At 57.8% G+C, this 24,566-nt stretch overlaps 4 protein-coding genes across 10 annotated transcripts; 3 read left to right on the forward strand and 1 right to left on the reverse strand.

Annotated features, from left to right (window-relative positions):
• Positions 1-1,250: 1,250 nt before the first annotated feature.
• Positions 1,251-8,036, reverse strand: RXRB (retinoid X receptor beta). Of its 3 annotated transcripts, none has more exons than XM_082639471.1 (10): positions 7,546-8,036; positions 6,629-6,876; positions 5,977-6,133; positions 5,433-5,612; positions 4,123-4,295; positions 3,600-3,729; positions 3,263-3,395; positions 3,056-3,147; positions 2,632-2,737; positions 1,251-2,520 (listed from the first exon to the last, which is right to left on the reverse strand). In XM_082639471.1, exons 1-10 carry the CDS (start codon positions 7,778-7,780, stop codon positions 2,373-2,375), a joined length of 1,602 nt encoding a protein of 533 aa, XP_082495597.1. In that variant the 5' UTR covers positions 7,781-8,036; the 3' UTR covers positions 1,251-2,372. The 3 variants fall into 3 exon arrangements, with proteins under 3 accessions (XP_082495597.1, XP_082495596.1, XP_082495595.1); XM_082639470.1 differs by having other exon boundaries at positions 3,056-3,159; XM_082639469.1 differs by lacking the exons at positions 1,251-2,520; positions 2,632-2,737 and having other exon boundaries at positions 2,753-3,159.
• Positions 8,037-8,151: 115 nt separating this feature from the next.
• On the forward strand, positions 8,152-12,350 carry SLC39A7 (solute carrier family 39 member 7). Of its 2 annotated transcripts, XM_082639473.1 has the most exons (8): positions 8,152-8,242; positions 8,551-8,953; positions 9,043-9,211; positions 9,373-9,426; positions 9,562-9,705; positions 9,854-9,994; positions 10,188-10,384; positions 11,499-12,350. In XM_082639473.1, the coding sequence occupies exons 2-8, from the start codon at positions 8,555-8,557 to the stop codon at positions 11,769-11,771; spliced, it is 1,377 nt and encodes a 458-aa protein (XP_082495599.1). In that variant the 5' UTR covers positions 8,152-8,242; positions 8,551-8,554; the 3' UTR covers positions 11,772-12,350. The 2 variants fall into 2 exon arrangements, with proteins under 2 accessions (XP_082495599.1, XP_082495598.1); XM_082639472.1 differs by having other exon boundaries at positions 8,202-8,953.
• Positions 12,351-12,592: 242 nt separating this feature from the next.
• Positions 12,593-14,696, forward strand: HSD17B8 (hydroxysteroid 17-beta dehydrogenase 8). Of its 4 annotated transcripts, XM_082639474.1 has the most exons (9): positions 12,593-12,657; positions 12,841-13,058; positions 13,161-13,277; positions 13,391-13,483; positions 13,586-13,671; positions 13,763-13,847; positions 14,042-14,084; positions 14,252-14,326; positions 14,510-14,696. In XM_082639474.1, the coding sequence occupies exons 1-9, from the start codon at positions 12,612-12,614 to the stop codon at positions 14,524-14,526; spliced, it is 780 nt and encodes a 259-aa protein (XP_082495600.1). In that variant the 5' UTR covers positions 12,593-12,611; the 3' UTR covers positions 14,527-14,696. The 4 variants fall into 4 exon arrangements, with proteins under 4 accessions (XP_082495600.1, XP_082495601.1, XP_082495602.1 ...); XM_082639475.1 differs by lacking the exon at positions 13,161-13,277 and having other exon boundaries at positions 12,841-13,136; XM_082639476.1 differs by lacking the exon at positions 13,391-13,483.
• A 1,665-nt stretch (positions 14,697-16,361) lies between these two features.
• On the forward strand, positions 16,362-20,442 carry RING1 (ring finger protein 1). The gene is made up of 7 exons (XM_082638183.1): positions 16,362-16,523; positions 16,653-16,787; positions 17,714-17,874; positions 17,976-18,191; positions 18,900-19,289; positions 19,472-19,745; positions 20,020-20,442. Exons 2-7 carry the CDS (start codon positions 16,710-16,712, stop codon positions 20,119-20,121), a joined length of 1,221 nt encoding a protein of 406 aa, XP_082494309.1. The 5' UTR covers positions 16,362-16,523; positions 16,653-16,709; the 3' UTR covers positions 20,122-20,442.
• Positions 20,443-24,566: the final 4,124 nt, after the last annotated feature.

The raw sequence follows: 24,566 nt of genomic DNA on the forward strand, positions 1-24,566 counted from the left end.
GTGACCCAGCTCCATGCAGCGAGGCGCCGTCGGGGCTCCGGCGCTGCTCCCTCCTCGGTGGCCGCCGCTCCTGTGTGTCCCCGGCCACCCCGGCAGCCCAGAGCCCCCACCCCGCTCCCGCCCCCGGCCCAGCCCCTGCCTCCAGCCGCCCGCCCACAGCCACCGAGGGAAACCCCACCCCCGATCTCCACCTGGTGTGGGGGTGCGAGTGGGAACCCTCCCTCGCTGACCCTCGGACTGCTCTCCTCTACTTCTCGCAGGGACTCAGTGGCCTGTACCTTAGGATTCTCTTTTCGGGAACCCCAATATCTCTTCCCCAGTCTCTTTCTTTGGGGGGGGGAGACGTCCAGTCACAACACCCCTCCCCGTTACTCCCCCTTGGGGGCCCAGACCCCCCTTTCAGCAGAGTCCGGGGCGGGATTTACAGCACAGTGGGAGGGGAGAGGCGGGCCTGGGGGTCGCTACCTCCCCTCACCCCGTCGGGTCTCCATAGTTATTTCCCCCCGGCCCGGCCCGCCCGCTGTAATTACAGAGCCTGCTGGCCCGGGGCACGGTATTTATAGACACGGCTATAGATAGCGACTGGGGACCTGCAACCGACGGCCACGGGGAGCGGGGGTGGGGGGCGAGGCGGGAGGGCGGTTAGAGGGGAGGCCAGAGACTGGACAGACCCACACACAGGTTAATCAGGTCCCAAGGGATGGAAGTAGGGGGACGACGTAAGGGCGCCCGGGAGCCCAGGTGGAAAGGCACCCAGTGGAGAGGCGGGGGCGCGGGGGGCCGCCGACACTGGTTGGCAGAGTACGGGAAACGGGGTCACTCGGGGACGAGGCCGCCTCCAGGCGGGCAACACCGGAGTAAGCCGCGGCGCTCGGCGCCCAGTGCGCCCCCACGAGCGGGCACGGCGCCGGGTCTGCCCGGAGCCCGCGGCGCGGCCGGAGTGAAGCCCGGAGCGAGCCGAGGCGCCGCCGCCCGCTGGCGCTGGGGGGGCGCCCGCGAACAAGGCGCCTTTGAGAGTCAGCCGCCCCCCCCACTCCGGCCGGCCCCGCCCCCAGGCTGGCACACCCTCTCCCCCCACCTCCGCGACAAAGCGCGCCTTGTGTCCCCCACCCTGCGCCCGCCTCCGAGGCCCCAGGGAACCTAGGCGGCGGCGGCGGCGTCCAGGGAGCCGGTCCGGAGCTCCCGACCGGATACCCTCCCACACGCGGCCCGGTGCGGCGCTGCCTCCACCCCCCATACAGTCACCTCAGTCCAGAAAACAGCGATTTTAATTTGAAAGCGATTTTATGTGAGTGAAAGAGAGGGTAAGGGAACCCCGGAGAGAAGAGCCGCAGGGCAAAAATCATGCAGCCCCAGCACCCCATCTCTGCAGGCGGGCCATCTCCTCTCAATTCTGAGGCCAGGAGCCTGTGTCCCCAGCCTACAAGGTGTGTGCCCCGGGCTGGGGGGAGAGCTGGGAGGGGAAGGGTCTGAGGACTACTCACCAAGCCGCTTCCCCCCACCCCGCCCTCACAGCCCAGGCCCCTTCCCCAAGCCAGACGGGAAGAGTGGGGGAGGGGGCTGGGAAGGCCAGTGCTGAAGAGCCAGCCCTGCAGACCATCTCAGGGCCCTGCCTTTCCCAAACACCACCTCCACCACTGGCATTTCTTAGTCAACCTGGGAAAGTACAGTACTTCTTTGAGTCTAACTGCAAGTCTCTATCCTCAGAGAAAATTAAAAATAGCAGATGGGTTCCTACATCTCCACCCGCCCCTTAACCACCACCACCTTTTTCTTTTTCAGTCTGACTGCAGAAGGAGGTGAAGCGTGAGAGGGGGCTCTGGACAGGGGACAGCGACAAGGCCCCTCCTTATTCCAGAGAAGCCCCCATCTGCGAGGCTTGGTTGGAGGAAGGCCTGTCAGAGCCTTACTCCCATGTCCATCTGTTTGGGGGGCCTGCCCCCCAATATCCATCTCTGCGGGAGTTCCCATTTCCATTCTTCAGATGGGGGGCTAAGTGAAGCAAGATGAGAAGGAAGCCAGGTCCTGGGAGCAAGGCCAGTGCTCTGTGCTGGGGGAAGGAGAGGCCGTTCCAGGCCAGGGGTAAGAAAGCACCCCCAGATCATGGCAGAGCCAGACAAATTCAGAGACTCAAGGCCACTGAAGGGAGAGGTCCAGCCCACAAAGTGGTCTGGGGTCCCCTCTGACTTGGGATGTCAAGCAAACCCTGGCAGGGTTTAGGGACCCCCCCTTGGAGGTCTCGGTTCTGTCCTATGCTCCTCACCCCACCAAGATTCTAGGAACATGGTCCCTCCCCACCCTGCCCCAAGGCTCAGAGTCCCTTGCCCATGTGCTCTCCTCAAGCGTGAGGAACACCACGTCTGGGTGTGGGCTCAGGCCAGCTGGTGGGGAGCCTCAAGCATCTCCATGAGGAAGGTGTCGATGGGGGTGTCGCCAATGAGCTTGAAGAAAAACAGATGCTCTAGACACTTAAGGCCTATGGACCTGAGAGCAGGAAGACGCAGGAGCAGCTTGGCAAACCTGAGGAGGGAATGGGAGACATGGAGTGAGAGCTAGAGCCACATGGCACTACCCCCACCCCAGCAGGAGCCTCGGTTCCCGCAGCCCCTCAGCCCCACAGCGCCTTCTCACCGGCCCTGCTGCTCAGGGTACTTCTGTTTGCAATAGGTCTCCAGGGACGCGTACACTTTCTCCCGCAGGACCTCTACCTCACTGGGGTTGGAGAGGCCCTTGGCATCTGGGATGGCAGGGAAGAGAGGAGGAAGAGGAAGGAGGGCAAATCAAATCAGGACAAATGTGGAAGTGTGGCCCACACGATGTCCCTTTTGGGCCCCACCTACACGCCCTTCACCAGATGCCTGGCAAGGGAAGCAGGGCACAATGGGTTTGAGGGATGGGGCTGCAAAGGGAATGTTATCAGCAGATGTGGGTTCTTCTTTGTCAGCTGTGAGATTTCTAGGTTGAGGGGGATAGCTGGGTAACTTAGGAGTCTCCGAAGAAGAGGAGGCTCCAAGGCTGCCTTGGTCTTGAGAGACGGGGGTAATCCTCCTCTTACCTGGATTGAACAGAATGATTGCCCTCAGGCAGCCAAGTTCTGTCTTGTCCATCCTCATGTCACGCATTTTGGACACTAGCTCTGTCAGCACCCTGGAGAGGGACCTGCAGGTCACTCAAAGGTCACAGCTCAGCCAGCCTTGGACACGGACCAGCCTATAGCCCCACCCCCTCGACCGACAGGCCAGCCCAGCCGAGGGCCACTGACCGATCAAAGATGGCTCCCACGCCTGCGGAATGGGCCGAGTTGCGGTGCACGTGAAGACCTGTGGCGAGGAGGATGCCGTCTCGGACATCGATGGATCGGTGAGAGAAGGAGGCAATGAGGAGCTCGTTCCAGCCTGGGGGTGGGGGGTGGCAAGGGTGACGAGCCAGGGATCAGGCCATGGGATCGAAAGCACATCAGGGGAAGAGAAGAAGGGGGTGGCGAGGTCAATGAGACTGGCTCTCTGAGTATGCAAGGTAAGGCCGCTGGGGTCCCTGAAGGTCAGGAGGTCCAAGAGGGGTCAAATGACAAGAGATTCAAGGAGTCCAAGGTCACTGACCTGCCCGTAGCAGTATGACCTGGTCATCCAGAGGCAAGGAGGAAAAGTGTGGGATCCTCTTTGCCCACTCAACAAGTGTGAAGAGCTGTTTGTCAGCTGCCTGGCAGATGTTAGTCACAGGGTCATTCGGCTGCAGGGGAGGAGGGATGAGAGTTATAGAAGGTTTGGAAGTACACTGGGAGCCCCCCCAACCCCATAAGAGGCTTCTGACACCCCCTCCTTATTTGTAGTCTCTCTTCAAGCCCCATCTGAACCAATTCCTCCTCTTCTAGCATTCAGGAAAACAGTTATTAATTTGGGACTTGCCTGTGGTTCTGTGAGTGGGTTGTTTGGGGAGTGGGGACGGAGGATGCTATCACGCCTACCTCAGGTGTCTAAGAAACCTTGTTTGGCGGCACTTCCGGTCCCCGGCAGTGTTAGATGGGTTGTGAGGGGAAGGGAGGGGAGGGGGAGATAGAACAGACCTAGCCTCCCGCCTCCCCACCCCCATCAGGAAGAAGAGTAGATTGACCCCAACACTCACGCTGCTGCCGCTACCCGCGGTTCCCCCAGGACCCTCAACGCCCTGGTCACTCTTCTGCTCCACAGCGAGCTCTGCCTCCAGGATCCTGTCCACGGGCATCTCCTCGGGGGCTCCCCCAGCCCCCTCCCCATCCCCATCCTTGTCCTTCCCCCGCTGACGCTCCTCCTGAACCGCTGCAGGAGAAGGAGGAAGGAGAAAAAAGTAGAAAGTGAGCAGCCAGCCATGAGGAGGTTCCAAAATGTCCTTAGGGTCTTATCAGGGTCTCATGGCCCTTAGACGGTATTTATACAAATTGGGGAAGTCACTTGAAACCACGGCAGATCTGTGGCAGTCTAGAAGCAGGACTTATAAAAGAACAGATAAATAAACCCAGAAGAAGTAAAAGGGTAGGTAAAGGAATTACGGAGAAAGCTAGCATTTAAACTGAGAGCCTACTATATACTAGGAAACGTGCCAAGCACACTTTCACGTTCACTCAAGTATTATAACGACCCTGTGAGCTCTTGACCCCATTTTTTAAAATAACGATTTGGGGGCAGTTCATTCAACAGCTTGCCCAAGTTCACACAATACATGGCAAGCCGTATGTCCAAATCTAAGCGTGCCTGATGGCAAATCTGGTGCTCTTCTGACTCAACCAAAAAGCAGGAAAAGGAGCACTGGCCTGGGTCTGCAGAGGTGTGGGTTCTGATCCAAGACCTGCCACTCTTTTGTTGCATGACCTTGGGAAAGCCAGGCTTCAGGCTCATCTTCTCTAAAATGAGGGATGTGACCAACATATACTCCCTAAAGTATCTCTCTCAGAATTCCAGAATCAAGCTTAAGAAGAAAAGATAGAGATTAAAAAAAAAAAAAAAAGGAGGAAAAGAAGCCCTGAGGTCTTCAGTAAAGGCTGCAGCTTAAGAGAGTAGAGTCCCAGAGTCTGGAGGAGAGAACACAGATAACAGGGAGATGGAGACCAGAGTGGAAACACTCGGTCAAAATGAGGAAGAATTACTCAGGTTAGAGAAGGGGAGCTAGAGAAACCCATCATGGGGAAGGAAAACTTATCCTACCCTAGCACCAGACCAGGGAGGGATCAGAGGGGCAGGCCACAGAAGCAGAACCATTAAGAAGGAAACTCAAGGCACCAGGTCAAGGTACCAGAGAGGAGGGCTGATGCGCAGGGGAGAGGGAATCAAATATCGCCCTCTGGAGGAGAGAGAGGAGTCCAGCCTTCCTAAGAGGTATAGTCCCTGCAGTCTTCCCTCCCCCTCCTCCCTCTCCCCGCACAGGGTAGACCGGGAGGCCTGGGTAGGGCAGGCCCTTACCCTCCCTCTTCATGCCGGTGGCCAGGCACTTCTGATAGCGGCAGTACTGACAGCGGTTCCGCTGGCGCTTGTCCACCGTGCAGTCCTTGTTGTCCCGGCACGAGTAGGTCAGGTCCTTACGGATGGTGCGCTTGAAGAAGCCTTTGCAGCCCTCACAGCTGTAAACCCCGTAGTGTTTGCCTGCGAGAGGACAGGAAGAGCAGTAAGACTGCACGTAGACCCTGTGCCACTAGGACTCTTGCCCACCTCCCCCCAGCAAATTTAGTTGAAGTCTGCTCTGTGTTTGCCAAAGAGAGAGATGGGGAATCAGGACATGAGGCATGATCCTGTCCCACTCTTCTCACGGTTCGAAAACCCTATGCCAGCCCCCTCTTCCCTCTGACCACCCCCACACACCAAATCTGAGCCGCAGGGTCCTTAACTCTCATCAGGCCTCCCCCAGCTCACTTGCTCTAACCAAACCTCAAGAGCCCCTGGGAATCCCACAGGTGATGGTAAATGGTACACGCTCTCTTCCTCTCTGCTGGTCCTCTGAGCCCCATACCTGAGCTTCGGTCCCCGCAGATTGCACATAGCCGTTTGCCAGCCCCAGGGCCACCTGGAGGGGGTGGACAGTGCAGGCCCCGGACCCCTAAGACTGGTGGCTTCACATCTTCAGGGGGGCCAGACCCACCCCCAGGGAGCGACACTGTTGAGTTAATCTGGGTTGGGGGAAATAGGGAAGTCACAGGGAGACTCATTGGGAAGGATAATCTCTCAGAGGGGAGGGACATCATTCCCTACCACCTAAGCAGGGCCCTGCATTGCACGTTACAAAGTACATTATTTACACTGCAGTGCCCGGGAAGGGCCACCCCTGGAGTACAACCCCGAAGAGATGAGACATAAAGGTGCCCCTGAAATTGTGCAACACAGTGGCCCTGAAGGGCTTGCATCTAAGAAGGGTAGATGGAACCAAAAGGGCAAAAAAATCACTGATATATGAAAGGGACATCAAGAATAGCTGGGTTCTTTTAGAGGGTTGGGGAGGAGGTGTGCACTGAAAGCTCAGTCACCTCAAGAAAGGCCAGGAGTCACACAAGGACCACAGGCCTGGAAGGTCAGTGGGCCATGGGGAAATTCACACAAGGATCTAGGTCACCAGGAAAACAAGGAAATGAAAGTGGAGAGGCAGTAAGTGGGTCACGACCTCTCACCTGGGGACTGCTGACAGGCCCGGAGAATCCTGGGGGAGCTGGAGGGGGCAGACCAGGGGACCCCATGGAAGAGCTGATGACCGGGAAGGGGGAGCCCAGTGGCGGGGGTGGCATCGGGGGTGGGGGTGGAGCCCCAGAGCCTCCAAGGGATGCAGCTGCTGAAGGGGGTAAGGGTGGCCCCGGAGGAGAAGGGGGAGCGGCCCCCTGGGGAAGGGGATTTGGAGAGGAACTGTCTGGGCTTCGGGAGTCTGGGGAGGGGTACACACAGGCACAGACACACACAGACAGAAGAGACAAAAAGAGAAAATGAGTCTTCGATCATCCAACCGGAGCCTTTAATTCTCTCTCTGATCCCCCCACCGCGCCCCCACCTCACCCCACCCCTTCCCAAGTCCAGAGGCACCCTGCTGTCAAACAACGGCTTAACTCCTAATCGTGGTGAGAGAAGGGGGCTGACAGAGGAGGATCGTTCAGGTGAGGCAAACTCCAAACAATGCATTTGGTCACCCCAAGCCAGACGCATCTCGTGTGGGTGGGGCAGCACGTGGGGTGGACCAGTCAGCCCCTCCATTCCCAGCTCGTAGCCAGAACGTGCAGGGAAAAGAGATAGGCAGAAGAGACCCCTCCTAGGACATACAATTTGCCTTCAAACGTCCAGAGTCCTCAATCTCGAGGACTAGTGTCCCACGCCTGGGACCTCCGTAGTGCAGGGCCTCAAGCGGCCACCGCTAGGAGGGCGGAAGCTCCCCCTCCCCGCCCCGCCCCGGGGGGAGGGCACTAAGGCCCTCGGGAGGGAGGGGACGCGTGTTTACAAACAAGGGGGCGGGAGCGCCTGGGAAAGAACACCAGGGGAGGGGGGGAAGGGGTTGCTGATAACGCGGTCACTGGCTTGCCGGTCCGTCCGCTAGGTCACTCACCCCGCCCGCTGTCGCCCATCCCGTCCCGTCCAGCCTCCCCCGGCTCCGGCTCCGGGGTTTGTTGTTCTCCGGCTGCCACCGCCGCCGCCGCTGCTGCTGCGGGATCCAGCCAGGGCCGTCGCCGCCGCCACCGGGACGCGACCCCACAATGCATTTCTTTTCGCACCCCCACCGGCCCACACTGCCCTGCGGCATGCCGCTGGGGGAGGAAGGGCGGGCGAGCAGCCCAAGACATGATTCCTGGCTGAGTGTAGGGATACCGAAGAGGTACCAGGGATTCCCAAGGATTGATCGTTGGACTAGCTGAGCACGAGGAAGGCCCAGACAAAAAGTCTCTGGCCTTAACCGGGTCGAATTAAGAGCTTCGCTCTGCGCTGTAGCAAAATGACAGCGCCGATGTGGCAGCCATCTTGGTATAGACGGGAAGTCTCTGCGCTAGTTCCCGCCTCCTCGTCTGGTTGGAAACGGAGGAGGCGGTCTCCTCCCGCCTGTTAGCCCGCCTAGCCCAGCGTCCCCTCAAATAACCTCCACACCCGCGCATGCGCGCCAGGGCTAGAGGGCTTCACCACTACCGGAGTGCCGCCATATTGGTAAAGGTACTGGGATCGAGGTAGAACGGAACTCCCTGTTCTCGCGGGAGCTAGAGGCGGGACTGCCACGTCCGAGCAAACCGGGAAAGGAGAGGATCCCGGAGCTGGTGAGAATTCCCTGTTTTTCCCTACCGTCCTTTTCAGGCCTTTTTCATTTAGTGGGTCATAGAGACGAGGGCGCAGAGAGTCCATATAGCGGAGGATCAGAGCCTAGAGCGGTGTCCCGGGGGCCCTGCATCTGGGATGGGGTTCCGGATAAAGAAAACGAGTCTTGGGAACAATGTGGGTGGGGACAGGATGGAATGGGGAAGCAGTCCATAGAAGTGGACGGAGGGCGCGAACGGAGTAGAGCGGACCCCGCATAGGTATAGAGTTGAGGGTCAAGTGGAGTCACTATCTCTGTCCCTCTGGTCAGCGTGATGGCCAGAGGCCTGGGGGCCCCCCACTGGGTGGCCGTGGGACTGCTGACCTGGGCGGCCTTGGGGCTGCTAGTGGCCGGACACGGGGGTCATGGCGACCTGTACGAAGACCTGCACGAGGACTTCCAGGGCCACAGCCACTCACATGAGGATTTCCACCATGGACACAGCCATGCCCCTGGCCCCACTCATGAGAGCATCTGGCATGGGCATACCCACGGTCACGACCATGGACATTCGCATGAGGATTTGCACCATGGCCATAGTCATGGCCACTCTCATGAGAGCGTCTACCACCGAGGACATGGACATGATCATGAGCACAGCCATGCAATCTATGAGGAGTCTGGGGCGCCAGGCATCAAACAGGACCTGGACACTGTCACTCTCTGGGCCTATGTGAGTCCCCCGGGGATGGGGCAGAGGGGGGCTGGTTCGGGATTGTTGGGAAACCCCACACCACTTGACCCCTGACTCTCCCTCACCAGGCACTGGGGGCCACAGTGCTGATCTCTGCAGCTCCATTTTTCGTCCTCTTCCTTATCCCCGTGGAGTCAAACTCCCCTCGGCACCGCTCTCTGCTCCAGATCTTGCTGAGTTTTGCTTCGGGTGGGCTCTTGGGAGATGCCTTTCTGCACCTCATCCCTCATGCTCTGGGTAAGTGATCTCTAGCTTCTACCTCAAATCTTAATGTATTTTATGCTTTGGACAAGAGGGTTCTTTCCCCTTTGTGATCCCTGACCTTCCAATATTCTCCCAAATACACACCCCTTGGTTGGGGTATTTCCTCAGCTGGCTTTGTCTCCCCCTTCCTCCAGAACCTCATTCTCACCACCCTCTGGAGCAGCCTGGACATGGACATTCCCACAGTGGTGAGGAAGGGGCAGGTGAAGACGTGGGGTTGGGGTGCTGGGGAAGGTCTATCCCTCCCTATTCTTCTCTTGTGCTTGGGGAGGAAGAGTCTGAAATCCAAATCTCCCTTAATGTCTCAATGTATCCATTCCTAGGCCAGGGCCCCATTCTGTCTGTGGGACTGTGGGTCCTCAGTGGAATTGTCGCCTTTCTCGTGGTGGAAAAATTTGTGAGACATGTGAAAGGAGGACATGGACACGGACATGGACACGCTCACAGTCACACACATGGAAGACAGGGTGAGCCTAGGAACAACTTTCCCGAAAGCCACCTTGCCATCTCTGAATCTCCTCATTTTATGGTTCTTAGGTGGGAGAAGACTACCCTTATGAGGACATATTGGCAAATCTCTGTTCTCCACTCTTACCAACTCCTTTCTTCCCTCAGGGCGTCCTTCAAAGGAGAAACAGAGCTCAGAGGAAGAAGAAAAGGAAGCAGGGGGCTCGAGAAAAAGCAGAGGAGGGAGCACAAGGCCCAAAGACAGGCCAGTGAAACCTCAGAACTCTGAAGAGGAAAAAGCAGGTTCAGGTGAGGACCAGGGTTGCATACGCTTGGGCAAGGGGCATCATCATGAATCACATGGAACAGCACTGTGGGTGATGACAGGTGTCTGGAAAATACTGAGGCCGGATGTGAAGTGGTCTCTGGGGTGCTGATCAGGGCTGAGACTAGGGGTGATGAATACCTCTAATTGTTTCATCTTCCTTTTCTCCTGTAAAAGACCTACGTGTATCAGGGTACCTGAATCTGGCTGCTGACCTGGCACACAACTTCACAGATGGTCTGGCCATTGGTGCTTCATTTCGAGGGGGTCGGGGACTGGGGATCCTGACCACAATGACTGTTCTGCTACATGAAGTGCCCCACGAAGTCGGAGACTTTGCCATCTTGGTCCAGTCTGGCTGCAGCAAAAAGCAGGTTGGTGATGGTGTGCACCCAACATGGTTGCCTCAAGCCCTTTATCTCCCACTAACCCTCCCCAAACCCAGACTGCCACCCATTAGTTCCGAACAAGTTGTACTACAGGCATACCTCGTTTTATTGCACTCCTTTATTACACTTAGCAGATACTGCGTTTTTTACAAATTTGTAGCAACCCTGCTTGAGCAAGTCTGGATACCATTTCTCCAACATTTGTTTACTTCATGTCTCTGTGTCACAGATTGGTAATTCTTGAAACATTTCAAACTTCGTTATTATCATATTTGTTACGTTGATCTGTGATCAGTGACCTTTGATGTTACTATAGCAAAAAGATTCCAACTTGTTGAAGGCTTACGTAATGGTTAGCATTTTTTATCGGTAGAGTTTTTTTGGTTTTTTTTCGGTACGCGGGCCTCTCACTGTTGTGGCCTCCCCCGTTGCGGAGCACAGGCTCTGGACGCGCAGGCCCAGCAGCCATGGCTCACGGGCCTAGCCGCTGCGCAGCATGTGGGATCCTCCTGGACCGGGACACGAACCCGTGTCCCCTGCATCGGCAGGCGGACTCTCAACCACTACGCCACCAGGGAAGCCCTGGTAGAGTATTTTTTAACTAAGCTACGTACGTTGTAGGCATAATGCTACTGCACACTTACAGGATAGTGTAAATATATGCATTGGGAAACCAAAAAATTCATGTGACTTGCTTTATTGTGATGGCCTGGGACTGAACTCACAATATCTCCGAGGTATGCCTGTATTGTTGACCACGGATCCTCTAGAAACGAGGGGGAAGAAGTTCTGTTTCTTTGTCTTGTAGCTCAGTAGTTCTTGAGCTGTGGTCCATAAGCCATCTGAATGTTTTATGGGGGTCTTTCACACCATGCCCCTGACCCTGACCTATTGAGTCAGGAGGTCTGTGGAAAGGAGCTCTTTGATCTAAGATTTTTCAGAAAGTGTCTATCCTAGATCCCCCTCTTTTTGCCTTATTATTTAGTTTCTAAAGACATGCATCCTATCCATGTACACTTACACCCCTCCAGCCACGTCTAAACCACTGATAACCTTTAGATGTTGATGAGTGCCTCTCTCTCTCTTTTCTGCCCACCAGGCGATGCGTCTACAACTACTGACGGCAATAGGGGCACTGGCAGGCACAGCCTGTGCCCTCCTAACTGAAGGAGGGGCAGTGGGCAGTGAAGTTGCAGGTGGCACAGGTCCTGGCTGGGTTCTGCCATTCACTGCAGGTGGCTTTATCTACGTAGCAACGGTGTCAGTGTTGCCTGAGCTGTTGAGGGAGGCATCACCATTGCAATCACTTCTGGAGGTGCTGGGGCTGCTAGGGGGAGTTGTCATGATGGTGCTGATTGCCCACCTTGAGTGAGAGGTGGGGTAAACCAGCCCCACCCCAGCCCCAAACCTCTAGCCTCTAAACCCTCCAGGTCAGGGGTCTGTGGAAGTTGGGGGCCCTGGCCTGGGACATCTGCCAAAGGAGGGAGTTGTATCCTAGGGAGGTGGCGACTTTGTCTTGAAAGCTATCAAGATTTGGCAGTCTTACAGGAGCTGCAGAGGTGAGAATGACAGCCCAGAGGGACCATAGTGTTGGGCATGTGCTGACCATGTTGTTGGGTTTAGGGGCTAAGTGGGGCCATGAAGAAGGCTGGAAGAGAGAGGAGTCATGGCAGCCTACCCCATATCCCCCACCGTACCTATTCACAGAGGACCAAGCTGCCACACACTGGCTTCTCCAGGGTCCACCTCCCTCTCTCCCACCGGTTGGTGGAAACTCCAGGGAAGACCAGATCCCTGAAGTGGGTAGCAGAAGTCGGAGATAAACGTCAATCGTGTGTCCTGATTTGGGAGTGATTGGGGGGGAGGGGGGCTAGTTGCTACTCTCATGGCCTGATTTTTTTTTTTGTATTCTTTTATATCACTGTTTGAATGGAGGAGGGGGGGGTGACCAGAAATAAAATCCTTGAATCTTCCGCTCCACGCGCAGTCTTTGTCTTTTTTGGGGGGAATGGGGGCCCCTCTTCTCCGGGCTCCACTGACCCCCAAGCTTTGGTGTCTGGCCACGCCCCCGCGGTTGGAGGTCCGCCTGCGCGGGTGGCCGCCAGGAGCCTAACGCTGGCGGGTCTTCGATTGGTCCGGCTTTGCTCTCGCCGCGCCCCCTCTGCGCTCGGATTGGCTCAGTGCTGGGGAGCCCGCCCACTCACCACCCGCCATGGCGTCTCAGCTCCGGCTTCGCTTCGCGCTGGCCCTGGTCACAGGTTGGGGGGGGGGGTGTCCTCTCCCAGGGTGGGTTGGTGTGCTAGAGTGACGTCGGGGCGCTCCCTCGGACCCTACAACCGCTGTGGCCTGTGGTCTGAATTTTACTAACTTTGCGCCCTGTTGACCTCTGACCCCTGCCCACTTCTCCTTCCCCCCCTCCCGCGTGTTCTCTCCCATCTCAGGTGCTGGTAGCGGCATCGGCCGAGCAGTAGGTGTGCGCCTGGCCGCTGAGGGGGCCACTGTGGCCGCTTGCGACCTGGACGGGCCAGCGGCACGGGAGACGGTGCGGCTGCTGGGAGGGCCGGGGAGCGAAGAGGGGGCACCCCGCGGGGCCCACGCAGCCTTCCAGGCTGACGTGTCCGAGGCCGGGGCCGTCAGGCACCTGCTGGATCAAGTGCAGGTGAAAAAGCGAGACGACGTCGCCCCCTTTAAAGCCCTAACGTTGCCTCCAGTGCCCTCGGCTCTACAAGGTTTTTTGGTGTGTAACCTACCCCTTACATAGGCCTGCTTTTCTCGCCCGCCATCTGTCGTTGTGTCCTGTGCGGGCATCACCAGGGATGAGTTTCTGCTCCACATGTCTGAGGATGACTGGGACAGAGTCATAGCTGTCAACCTCAAGGTGGTGATCTCTGAACCCATGACTTCTGGGGCCCTCTAGCCTGGGGAGGGAGTTGGAGGAGTGTCACCCCTGCTGATCCTTTCTGCCTTGTTACTTTCTCTCCCCACCCCCAGGGCATCTTTCTAGTCACTCAGGCTGCAGCCCAAGCCCTGGTGTCCAGTGGCTGTCCTGGCTCCATCATCAACATCAGTAGCATCGTAGGGAAGGTCAGGTTGAGTTGGGACGAGGTCAGCCAGCCAAGTAGGCACAGAGAGGAGAGCCCCTCCTTGGGACTCCCAGCTTAACCCCAATCTCTGGCTCACCCAAAGGTGGGGAACGTGGGACAGACAAACTACGCAGCATCCAAGGCTGGAGTGGTTGGACTGACCCAGACTGCAGCCCGGGAGCTTGGACGGTTGGTCAGACACCTGGGGCCACGTGGAAGGTCTGAGGGAGGGTCAGTGTTCAGTCCTCTCTGGAGTCAGCAGCCACTCTCCTTTCCACAGACATGGGATCCGCTGTAACTCTGTCCTCCCAGGGTTCATTAAAACACCCATGACACAGAAAGTGCCACAGAAAGTACTGGACAAGGTAGGAGACTGTGGGTGGAGGGCAGAATCATTCAGAGAGCCAACCTCCCTGGGCTTCAGAGAGAGGATGCTGGGCCCAGTGAGGGGCATATTCAGCAAGTGTACAAGGAATGAAGACCAAAAAAAGTCACAGACTCGGTCTACAAAAAAAAACCCATGAAAAAAACTTTCACTCACACGAGTGTTTCCTTACAGGTGACTGGAAGGATCCCGATGGGACATATGGGGGACCCTGAGGGTGAGCACTGAGTGCAGAGGGGGCCTGAATGAAGAGATCCCAAAGTTTGTGGTATCTGAGAGGGTCTCACCAGGATTGGTGGTTGAGGGAGGGATGATTCTGGTAGGAGGCTACTTTGGATCTGTGTGAGTGAGTAGGATTCTGCCCTCTCCCCACCATTCCCGTAGATGTGGCAGATGTGGTCGCGTTCTTGGCATCTGAAGACAGTGGATACATCACAGGGGCGTCAGTGGAAGTCACTGGTATGAGGCCATCAGGGGGAGGAAGAGGGCAGAGAAGTGGAACCCAGAAAGCAAATGAGGGGAGTCTGGAGCCACTGAGGGAAGGGCAGAAGTTCCCATAGGCCAAGGACAGAAGTGGATGCCTCCCCCCCAGCCCATTTGTCTCCACCTATACATCTGTCCAAATGTTTCTGCCCCTCCCAGGAGGTCTTTTCATGTAACTGCCTCGAGGACCCGGGACTCTGCTCACTATCCCACCACTCTGCCGGGCCTCCTGCTGATGAGGACTCTGAGTTCCCAGGCTACAAAAGAGGTGGCAGTGTATGGCTCAGGAATGCTGAATATGGGAGGCAGGGGTGCTTGTGACCCTAATAAATTCCAAATCCTCTTCCCTGCCACCTCCGGTTCTTCTTGTGTCCAAGTCCTCAGACCCTTCACCACCTCCCCCTCCTTTCCCTTTCGCGAAGGATTGTTCCCTTTCACTGCCTGGTCTCCCAGGGCAACCCCCGCCGCCGGGTATGAGAGGAGAGAGTGTGTGTCACTGTGTGTGCGTGACACTCTGGGTCTTTTGGAGGGAGGGGGTCTCTGCCCCACCCCCTTCCACTGATCCTGCAGCCCCAGTCCCCTCCCCCAATTCCCTGGGTCCTTATGGTCCCCAAGGGTGATTTGTTCATGGCCCCATCCGAGTATCCAGTCTAGCCTTGGGAGGGGGTCTTGGAACAGGTGGCCCTCCCCCACCCCTCTCCTTTCTCTGAGTCCCCCCCTCCCCTTTCTCTCCACCTTACAATAGCTGCAGCCGGCCGGGGGTCGGATGGGGGGGATTAGGGGAGGGGGCCAGGATTAGGGGAATGGGCCAGCCGATGAAAGGGGCTGGAGGAGAGCAGAAGGGAGGGAGGGGGCTGGGAGGAGGAGGAGGAAGGGGAGGGGGTCCGCGCTAATCGACTCTGGAGCCCACATAAGGACTGGCCACGGACTGAAGGAGAGGACAGGGAAGTAGGGGGGAACTGGGGGAGGGGGCGAGGGGACCCACTGCTGCCTTGTCCCAGAAAGAGGCCACCCCCTGGCAGTTGCAGCCCAAGTCCGGGAGCCCCAGTTCAAGGTGGAGGAGACAGGACGCCCATCACGGTCTCTTTTCCCCCCCCCGTATCCCTCTCATCCCCTGCCCTCAATGGGGGTCGCTCTGCCCCTTCCTCTTCTCTTCCCTCCCGGTCCCCTTCCTTTACTGGGAAGTCCTGGAGGAGACTTCTGCCCGCTTCCCACTCCAGACATTCGGCCCCTTGTGCCCCCCACCTACACGCGCACAACCCCTCCCCGATAGGGGCCCCATCCTGTGTGTGTGTGTGTGTGTGTGTGTCCCTGCTTCCGCGTGGTGTCTCCATTCCCCGATACCTCCCGTGTGCCTCCCTCCCCCGCCCCGGGCCGCGGCTCTTGATTGTCCAAACGCAATTCTCGAGTCTCTAGCTCTGGCCGAGAGTTGAGTCTGGACGTCCCGAGCCGTCGCCCCCAAACCTCGAAGGGAGAGCGGGTCGGAGGGTCTAGGGAGAGCCAAAGCGGAGGGTGGAGCAGGTTACCAGGGTGGTAAGGGAATCCCGGGCACGTCGGGACTTAGTTGCGTTCACAGGACTGAAGGACTGTAGCGGCAGAGGCTCCTCTGCAGCTCTTTTTTCCCCGGAATCCGGGGCTGGGGTTATGGAGAAGTTGTGTATGGGGAGGAGGGGCGCCCTTCCCCAGAGCCGCCAGGGGACGCGGAATGGGGGAGGTGGCCCCTTTTCCAATTCCCTCTGTCCCCTCCCGGGGTCCGAGCGATCCCAGGCCCCGCCCCCCGGAGCGGAGGCCCCGAGTGGGGGCCTTGGAAGGGGACAGTGGCTGAGGTCGGCCGCGCGACGGTGCTGGCCGGGGAACGGAGACCGCGGTCCCCACGTGGCGTGGGACTCCGGGGACGCCGGCTCCTCGCGGGGGCCGGGGGGAACCCGGGCGTCCACGTCGCGTCCCACCCGCGCCGCGACTGGCGGGTGACGTCTCCGCCGGCAGGGGGTGGAGTAGAGCGGAGGGGCAGGCGGAAGTGACGTAGGGCCCCAGCGCCCGGGCCATGGCGGCGGCGGCGTCGGTAACGGGAGCTGCTGTCTGAGCAGCGGCTGCGGACCGAGCGAACTCGGCCGGGGAGCCCGGGCCCCGGGAGAGGCGCTGCGGCGGCGGGAGCGCGGACAGCTGGAAGCTGGTGAGGGGCCGCGCCGGCGCGGAGTGGGGGGGCGGAGGAGGGAGCCTAGGGAGGGCGGGGTCTGCGCGAGGGGCGGCCCCCCTAACACCCTTCCTCCCCTTCCCCCTTCCCCCTTCCCCCACTCCCCAGCCTACCTCTCCTTCTCCCCGGCGGTGGAGCCTTCGTGGGGGTCTGTGCCCGATCACCATGACGACGCCGGCGAATGCCCAGAATGCCAGCAAAACGTGGGAACTGAGTCTCTATGAGCTCCACCGGACCCCTCAGGTGACAGGGATTCTCCCTTTACAACTTACTCCCTTTCCCCAGACCCCTCCATCCCCAGACCCCCATCTCACAGACTCTTTTCCATTTTTTGCCCCATTCTGCCCGATTTCACACTCCCTGGCCCTACCTTTGAATCACCTTAATCTTTAAAAGCGCTTTCACATTTATCTCATTTAATCCTCGAAACAGACGTGCCAGAGAGGTAGAGCAAGTATTACTATCTTCATTTGAAAGATAGTAAACAGGCTGAAATTACCTTCCCCGTTTCTCAGTTCCGCATCATAGGTCAGTGCATTTAAGACTCACCTTGGGAGTTTATTAAAAATGGAATTCCCGGGCTTCCTTGGTGGCGCAGTGGTTGGGAGTCCGCCTGCCGATGCAGGGGACACGGGTTCGTGCCCCGGTCCGGGAGGATCCCACATGCCGTGGAGCGGCTGGGCCCGTGAACCATGGCTGCTGAGCCTGCGCGTCCAGAGCCTGTGCTCCGCAACGGGAGAGGCCACAACAGTAAGAGGCCCGTGTACCGCAAAAAAAAAAAAAAAAAAAGGAATTCCCGCTGGCCCCTACCTGTAACATTGTGATACAGTAAAGGGATGGGACCCCAGAATCTGAATTTTTAACCTGCATCCTAGGGGATTCTGATATAGGTAGGACTGCACTGTAAGAAATTCTGTTGACCAAGTAAGTCTTCCACAGATGGAAAATCTGTGCCACGCCCATCCCCAGGCCTATCACCAAACCTCAGATCTTCCTATTCCAAAGCTCCTACTCTTAGAATTCCCAATTTCCTCAAGTGGCCAACGTGAGGTACCCAGATTCTGACATCTCACTGTATTTCTCAAGACTCCAATTTCATGGACCACTTGTTTCTAAAACCCCTTTCCCCCCAACCCATTCACCACCTTTCCACTCATCGACGCCTCCAGGAAGCCATCATGGATGGCACAGAGATTGCAGTTTCCCCTCGGTCACTGCATTCAGAGCTCATGTGCCCCATCTGCCTGGACATGCTGAAGAATACGATGACAACCAAGGAGTGCCTCCACCGATTCTGCTCTGATTGCATTGTCACGGCCCTGCGCAGCGGGTAACAGGAGGGACAGGTTTGAGATGGGGGGAGGGGGACAAGAGTTGGACCCTCCATGCCCTGGTGACTGAGTCCTTAGGGCCTCCTTTCTCCCACACCAGGAACAAGGAGTGCCCTACCTGCCGAAAGAAGCTGGTATCCAAGCGGTCTCTGCGGCCAGACCCCAACTTCGATGCTCTGATCTCTAAGATCTACCCCAGCCGGGAGGAATATGAGGCCCACCAAGACAGGGTGCTCATCCGCCTCAGCCGCCTGCACAACCAGCAGGCACTGAGCTCCAGCATTGAGGAGGGGCTGCGCATGCAGGCCATGCACAGGTTCGGGGGCCACGAAGAAGGTGGCAGCGGTGCTGATGGGACAGATCCGTGGGTCAGACTCCTGGGGCTGTCTTTGCTTCTAAGCCTCAGCATCCTGAGTGCTGATCACAGTCTAACTGTCACGCCTGGAGGTCATGGATGTAAACTGTAGCTTCTTAGCAACTTGTACTACTGTTCTTAAGGAAATAGCTCATCTTCTAACTTTCTAGAAGTTAGAAGAGTTGAGTGCTTTTTGAGCATAAGCTCTGAGTTCACACTGCTGGGAATTAAATCACCTCCTAGGCCAGCATCACTCAGTCTTTAATGTGTATCCAAATTACATGAGAGTCTTGTTAAAAATGCAGGTTCTGACTCAGTAGGTCACAGGTTGGACCTGAGATTCTGCGTCTCTACAAGACTGTGCTGCTGGTTCTTGGACCGCGCTTTGAGAGGCAAAGAGTCTGTGGTCTCAAACGAGTTATTTAACCTCTCTGAGCCTCAGTTTCCTCAGCCATAAAATAGAGATGATATAATTACCTGTGTCCATAGGATTTGTATAATGTGAGGCAATCAGTGCAAAATACTTAGCAATGTGCTTAGCACGTAGTCAGTATGTAATAAATATTAGGTGTCATCATTAAGATTTCCCTGATCTCTTAATTCTCTGAAGTTTAAAACCTAAACCCCTTATCTTTGGTGGTTTCTAACCTCGACCACTTGTTTCCACAGGGCCCAGCGTGTGAGGCGGCCGATGCCTGGGTCAGATCAGACCACAACGATGAGTGGGGGGGAAGGAGAGCCTGGGGAGGGAGAGGGGGATGGAGAGGATGTGAGCTCAGACTCCGCCCCTGACTCTGCTCCAGGCCCTGCTCCCAAGCGACCCCGTGGAGGGGGCGCAGGGGGGAGCAGTGTAGGGACAGGGGGAGGTGGCACTGGTGGGGTGGGTGGGGGTGCCGGTTCTGAAGACTCTGGTGACCGGGGAGGGACCCTGGGAGGGGGAACCCTGGGCCCCCCAAGCCCTCCCGGGGCTCCCAGTCCCCCAGAGCCAGGTGGAGAAATTGAGCTCGTGTTCCGGCCCCACCCCCTGCTCGTGGAGAAGGGAGAATACTGCCAGACTAGGTGAGAGCCTCGTGCTTCCCCAGACCACTGAGAAACCAAAGGTCTCATGATCTTCCATCAGAAGTGGGCTTTGCCCAAACCCAGAAAGAATCCCTAACCCAGAGGCCCTTTGGGAAACCCCCAACTTCCCTTCTCCATTTGAGGCTTCCTGTGCCCTCAACCTGCCCTCTGTCCCACTCCAGGTATGTGAAGACAACTGGGAATGCCACAGTGGACCATCTCTCCAAGTACTTGGCCCTGCGCATTGCCCTCGAACGGCGGCAGCAGCAAGAGGCCGGGGAGCCAGGAGGGCCTGGAGGGGGCGCCTCTGACGCCGGAGGACCTGATGGGGGAGGCGGGGAGGGTGGGGGTGCCGGAGGAGGGGACGGCCCTGAGGAGCCTGCCTTGCCCAGTCTGGAGGGTGTCAGCGAAAAGCAGTATACCATCTACATCGCCCCCGGGGGCGGAGCTTTCACGGTGAGAGCCTCTGAGGGCAGCGATGTGAGAGAGGAGAGGGAGGGTGGCCTGGGGACGCAGAACCGAGATCCTGACCTCCTAACTGACCAGCCCTCTTCTCCCTCTGCATCTCCCATCTCCCTTCTCTGTCCGTCCTTCTTCCCCATCATCCGTGTCCCTGCTTTGCCCCGTTTATTATTCCTTCTTCCTTTTTCTCCTCTCATTCATTTCCTTTACCATCTTTCCCAACTTTTTTTTCTCTTCCCTCTCCTCCCCCTTCCACCCCCTCTTGTAGACACTGAATGGCTCGCTAACCCTGGAGCTGGTGAATGAGAAGTTCTGGAAAGTGTCCCGACCACTGGAGCTCTGCTATGCCCCCACCAAGGATCCAAAGTGACCCCTCAAGGGGACAGCCAGGGGATGGGGACCATCGGGTGTTCCTGAGTCCTGGCCCACCCACCCAGCTTCTTTGTCCCCCAGAGCCCCCCAGCCCGGCCAGCCAGCAAGAGGACACAAATGAGGACAAGTGGCTTTTATACAAAGTATCTATATCAGATTCTTCTTCTATATTGTACAGAGTGGGGCCTGTGCCCCCATCTACTGCCTTTTCTATTGCCCCCAACCTCCCACCCATGCAAGATGTTGGGAAGGGTGAAGAGCCCTTCCCTTCATGCCCTTCTACCAACAACAACAAATTTGCTTTTTTTCCTCTTTGAAACCTGTGGTTCTGTGTCTCTTTATCCGGGTGGGTGGGTACTAGAAGGAGAGGAAAACAAAGATCGGGGAGGGAACCCTAGAAATCATGTAGAATCAGCCTTGGAAATGGGGAGGAAATGTCAAAGGGTATTCACGGTGTGCAGATCCCATTTTCCTGAACCTTCAAATCAGCAAATGTGAAGGAAAATTAAAAGGACCTGTGAAGCTGTAAGAGGGTGGAGAGCGGAGAGGTGTGAAGTCAGATCCCAAGCTTTCCCCCAATGACCTGAATGCCCAGGCTGAGATCTCGGGTTTCAATACCACAGGGAAAGAAGGAAAGTGGCTCAAGAGGGTGACAGGGCAGGCCCGAGATGTTTGGAAGGGGAACAATTCCTCGTCCCTGCGAGAAGCTGGTTTCTAAAGCTGGAGAGAAAAGGCGCGGGTGGGAGGAGGGCTGCGAGAACCTCCCTGCACATATCCCGCCCCCGGGTAGCCTCCCGAAGAAGATGGGCAGGGCCTGGGACTACAGTTCCCAGGACCGAGCGAGCCGGTCGGTGCCCGCCGAGCCGCGGGGCCGAGCGGAGGGAGGGCTGCCCGGGAGTTGTAGTTCTGTGCCGGTCCCGGCGGCAGCGGAGAGCCCAGTTGGGGCATCCAGTAAAGCGCTCCCTGCCCCGCAACCCCCACGCCTCGAGTTCCGCGGGCGGGGCCCGGGGTCAGGGGCCCACGTAGCGCGCCGCGCCCCGGCGAGGTGGAGAGGATCGCCTCCCCAGGAGGGACTGACGCTGCCTCCCGCCACCCCCTTTGGCCTCTCTGCCCCTCACTTCCTGTTTCCGTTGCCCTTCGCGCCCCCACCCCGCTCCGCCCCAAATTCCCGTGGCTCGCTCAGTCTCGGCCCTCCCGGCTGAGGAGTCAGCCTCGGCGTCAGACTCGCCGGCCCGAGGGCACCTCACTCCACGCTTGGCGTTTCTCGTTTGCTGCCCCTCGTCCCTTTCACCCTCAATACGACGGACGCAGGGGGTACCCTCCAGCCCCGGTGACCGGGCGCCCACCCCCGAGACCTCTCGCCGTGTAGAAATAGACAACACCCACTTCACCCTCGTAGAAGCCCCTTTCTACCCCCGCCTCCCTGGAGCCCCGATCCTGGCTCCCCTTTTCTCCCACCCCAGGCATCCAGGGGGGCGACGCTCCCGGGACGTGAGGGCGGGAGGAAGGTGGGCGTCGCTCCCGGAGTTTCAAGGGAGAGAAACCGATGGGGAGGAGTCGCGGGAGGTACCGAGGTGGAAGCCAAAGAGTCTGGAATGAACCCGCTTCTCTTCTGGTTCCAGGGGCTGCCCGGAGCGACACTTCCTCGCTCTCCTCGTTCTCGCCAGCCCTACCCGACCCGGCGGCCCTTCTGCCTGTTCCCCCGCCCTCTGGCTTCACTCTGGAGCCGCCTGCGGGCCTTGGTCCCCGGTCTCTCTCCTAGGGCCCCAGTCCACACCATGGCCCACACTCTCCGCCGTTCCGCTTCTCACGCTCCTCCTCGGACCCCTCTCTGCTGCCAGTGCTCTGTCGCCCTCCTCTGCCCCCGAGACGCTGAACTTCGCAGGCTGCCTGTTTCTTTAGATGGCACCATGTGAGTGACATACAGAACTGTTGCTCCAGGTCCATCTCCCCTGCCCACAGCAAAGAAAAAATGACTACCTGACCTGACCAGGCGTTCTCCTTCCCCAATGCTGGCAGAATGGGGGGTGGGTTTGCTCCAATTTTGTTCCACCCCCACTGCCTGGGATAGCTCCCCAAGTCTTTGAGCCTCTGTCAGTGAAGCCTGCACCTATGGGTGAGGCAAAGTGAGAGACACAAAGTATACAAAAGGGAACCTGATTATTTTATTGAGAGACAAGATACAGAGGATAAAAGGAGAGTAACTACCCAGAAGAGCAAGGTGGAGAAAGAAAGACATTAGATTCAGCCTGATCGGGGTCCAAATGTCCACCTCGGCACTTACAAACCACACGACCTCTCATAGGAAAGGGACTTGCGAGGTGGGGCCCGCAGTTGTGTATTAACAAGCCCTCCATGTGAATCTGATGTGCTCGGGGCCCAGAACCCCTGCAGTAGATGCTCTGGTCCTTACAGTGTGAAGGACAAGTGTCCTCTGGAGGGATGCCAGGCCTCAGGGCAGGGACATCACTGGGAGCTGCAGGGTGGTCAGGAAGAGCTTCTCAGAGGAGGTGCCACCAGGCTGGATGGACAGGAGGGGAAGAAGGAAGTAGGTGGGGGGCCTGGGGGGAGGGGAGCCTCTCTCTCTGCTAGTCTCCCCCTCATTTTATCTCTTTCAGGCTTCTTGGTCCCCAAACCGTAGCAGATTATGTGTCTAAGTGCAGAAGCTGAGCCCCAGAGCCCAGGGCCTCAGGAGACCCCTGCCCAGGTGAGGCCTAACCCTGAGGGCTTGGTTATCACCCTGCTGCCCTCAAAACCCTGGCAAACTGCTCACGGGAAAGTTGTGCCCTGGGTTCCTCAGGGCGGGGCTCAGCCTGCCTGTGCCACCTTGGTCTCTCTGCCTCCCCCTCCTCCTGGCTGCTCTCACCTTCATCCCCCTCCCCTACAGGCTGGGAGCCAAGGCAGAGGAGGAGGAGAAGGTAGGACAGACCTCCAGCTCCCCATCTACCCCTTGACCCCTCTGCTGTCACAGCTGACCCTGTCCCACATCCCTCCCAGCAGCCCCTGCCCCCACCCCAAAGCCCTTTTCTGGCCTGGACTGTGGAGCCTCCTTTTGTCATGCTCCCACCCCTCCCAGCACCGCCTGGTCCATTTGAGTGAGAGGCGCTTTCCCTGCCCCCAGTGTGGGAAGTGCTGCAGCCACGGGGCCACCTGCCCCTGCCCCTGCACTCCCACACAGGTGACAGGCCCTATGGCTCTGGCCTCCATGGTTGTGGCTTCACTCAGAGCCCCCTTCTGCTTTGACAACTGTCCACACCCAGTGGGAAGGACAAGGATGAACAGAGCGGGGAGGGAGGGGGGTTGAAGCAAAGTCAGGGCCCCTGTGGCAGTGCCACCCGCCAACCCCGCAGCACTCCAGGAGGGCAGCCCTGGGGACAGACTCCCTCCACAGTCAGAGTGACTGCCTCTTCTGTGGGAGGCATAATGGGGCACAGCTCCCTGCCCCACCCCATCCCGGCCAGAGCCACCACATTAGGTGATCAGAGTGTCTCACCGGGACCTACTCAGAGCTGGAATGGCCAGGTCCACCTCACTTCTAGTCCACAATCTAGTCCCCCAGGAAAAGAGCTTTTCCTGTTTCTTAGAAAGGAATCGGTACTTCCAATCGCCTGTCCTCCATCTGAGAAGTTTAACCAGGTGCCTGAGACCTACTGCCATCACGGACGGATCAGATTTCCTGGGATTTTCTTGAAAGGATTTTTTAAAGAGATAACTGAATCCCCAGATATCTCCATGACAATGCCCACCATCAAATTCTAGTCGCCCACAAATCCCACCCAACCCCATCACTTCCCCCAGAGGCCGCTGGGTGCTTCTTGCCTCCGGTGCTAAAGCTACACCCAGCACCCCATCGGATGAGGCCATCTCCCTGTGCCCACTCCTGGACCCTGTTTCAGGGCTTTCTGTGACCTTCACTGCGTTTCATGCTAAGAATAAAGCCCAGACGGAGGCTGCTCTTTCCAGCAGCACCGTGGGCCTCTTATTGAAAGGTGAAAATAGGCAGAGACATGTATCCAAGGAGAAGGCAGGGAAATGGAGGAGATGGAGACCAGCGAAAGAAGACAAGGGAGGTTGGAGGAGAAAGTGGGAGGTTCTGGGTGTGGAAAAAGTAGAACAGGGCTGTGTGGGAGAAAACAGACAAGAAACACCTGGCCAGTACAAGCACTTCCTGGCATTTGCACTTCTTCCGCAAGATTCCTCACTTACTGTCTTCTTCATGGGCTGGGAAACTGGTTTTGAACAAGAGTCAGCAGGGAGTCCCATGGAGCATCCCCTCCAGATTGGCCCCCTGGGGCCCAGCGTGGCCCCGAGGATGGCACCATCATCATTCACTCTTGTAGGAGGTTCTGCTGGGGGAGTTTCCCCCTTGGGCGGCACCTGCAGTAAATTTATTGTTACCGTTCATGTTCAAGGATAAGGTAGACCTTAGTTCTTGTATTAACT

The sequence above is a fragment of the Mesoplodon mirus genome (genome assembly GCF_964341445.2).
Source record: "Mesoplodon mirus genome assembly, chromosome: 12".
Taxonomy (NCBI): Eukaryota; Metazoa; Chordata; class Mammalia; order Artiodactyla; family Ziphiidae; genus Mesoplodon; species Mesoplodon mirus.

Excerpts from the sequence above, each read along its gene's own strand:
- RXRB (XM_082639469.1), bottom strand. The coding sequence starts at position 7,780 with ATGTCTTGGGCTGCTCGCCCGCCCTTCCTCCCCCAGCGGCATGCCGCA. Across the intron at positions 6,877-7,545 it reads GATGGGCGACAGCGGGCGGG|ACTCCCGAAGCCCAGACAGT; the intron begins GTGAGTGACCTA and ends ACCCCTCCCCAG. Across the intron at positions 3,160-3,262 it reads GTGGGAGCCATCTTTGATCG|GTCCCTCTCCAGGGTGCTGA; the intron begins GTCAGTGGCCCT and ends AGTGACCTGCAG.
- SLC39A7 (XM_082639473.1), top strand. The coding sequence starts at position 8,555 with ATGGCCAGAGGCCTGGGGGCCCCCCACTGGGTGGCCGTGGGACTGCTG. Across the intron at positions 8,954-9,042 it reads CTGTCACTCTCTGGGCCTAT|GCACTGGGGGCCACAGTGCT; the intron begins GTGAGTCCCCCG and ends CTCCCTCACCAG. Across the intron at positions 10,385-11,498 it reads CTGGCTGCAGCAAAAAGCAG|GCGATGCGTCTACAACTACT; the intron begins GTTGGTGATGGT and ends TCTGCCCACCAG.
- HSD17B8 (XM_082639474.1), top strand. The coding sequence starts at position 12,612 with ATGGCGTCTCAGCTCCGGCTTCGCTTCGCGCTGGCCCTGGTCACAG. Across the intron at positions 13,059-13,160 it reads ACCTGCTGGATCAAGTGCAG|GCCTGCTTTTCTCGCCCGCC; the intron begins GTGAAAAAGCGA and ends CCCCTTACATAG. Across the intron at positions 13,278-13,390 it reads TCATAGCTGTCAACCTCAAG|GGCATCTTTCTAGTCACTCA; the intron begins GTGGTGATCTCT and ends CCCCACCCCCAG.
- RING1 (XM_082638183.1), top strand. The coding sequence starts at position 16,710 with ATGACGACGCCGGCGAATGCCCAGAATGCCAGCAAAACGTGGGAACTG. Across the intron at positions 16,788-17,713 it reads AGCTCCACCGGACCCCTCAG|GAAGCCATCATGGATGGCAC; the intron begins GTGACAGGGATT and ends CGACGCCTCCAG. Across the intron at positions 17,875-17,975 it reads GTCACGGCCCTGCGCAGCGG|GAACAAGGAGTGCCCTACCT; the intron begins GTAACAGGAGGG and ends CTCCCACACCAG.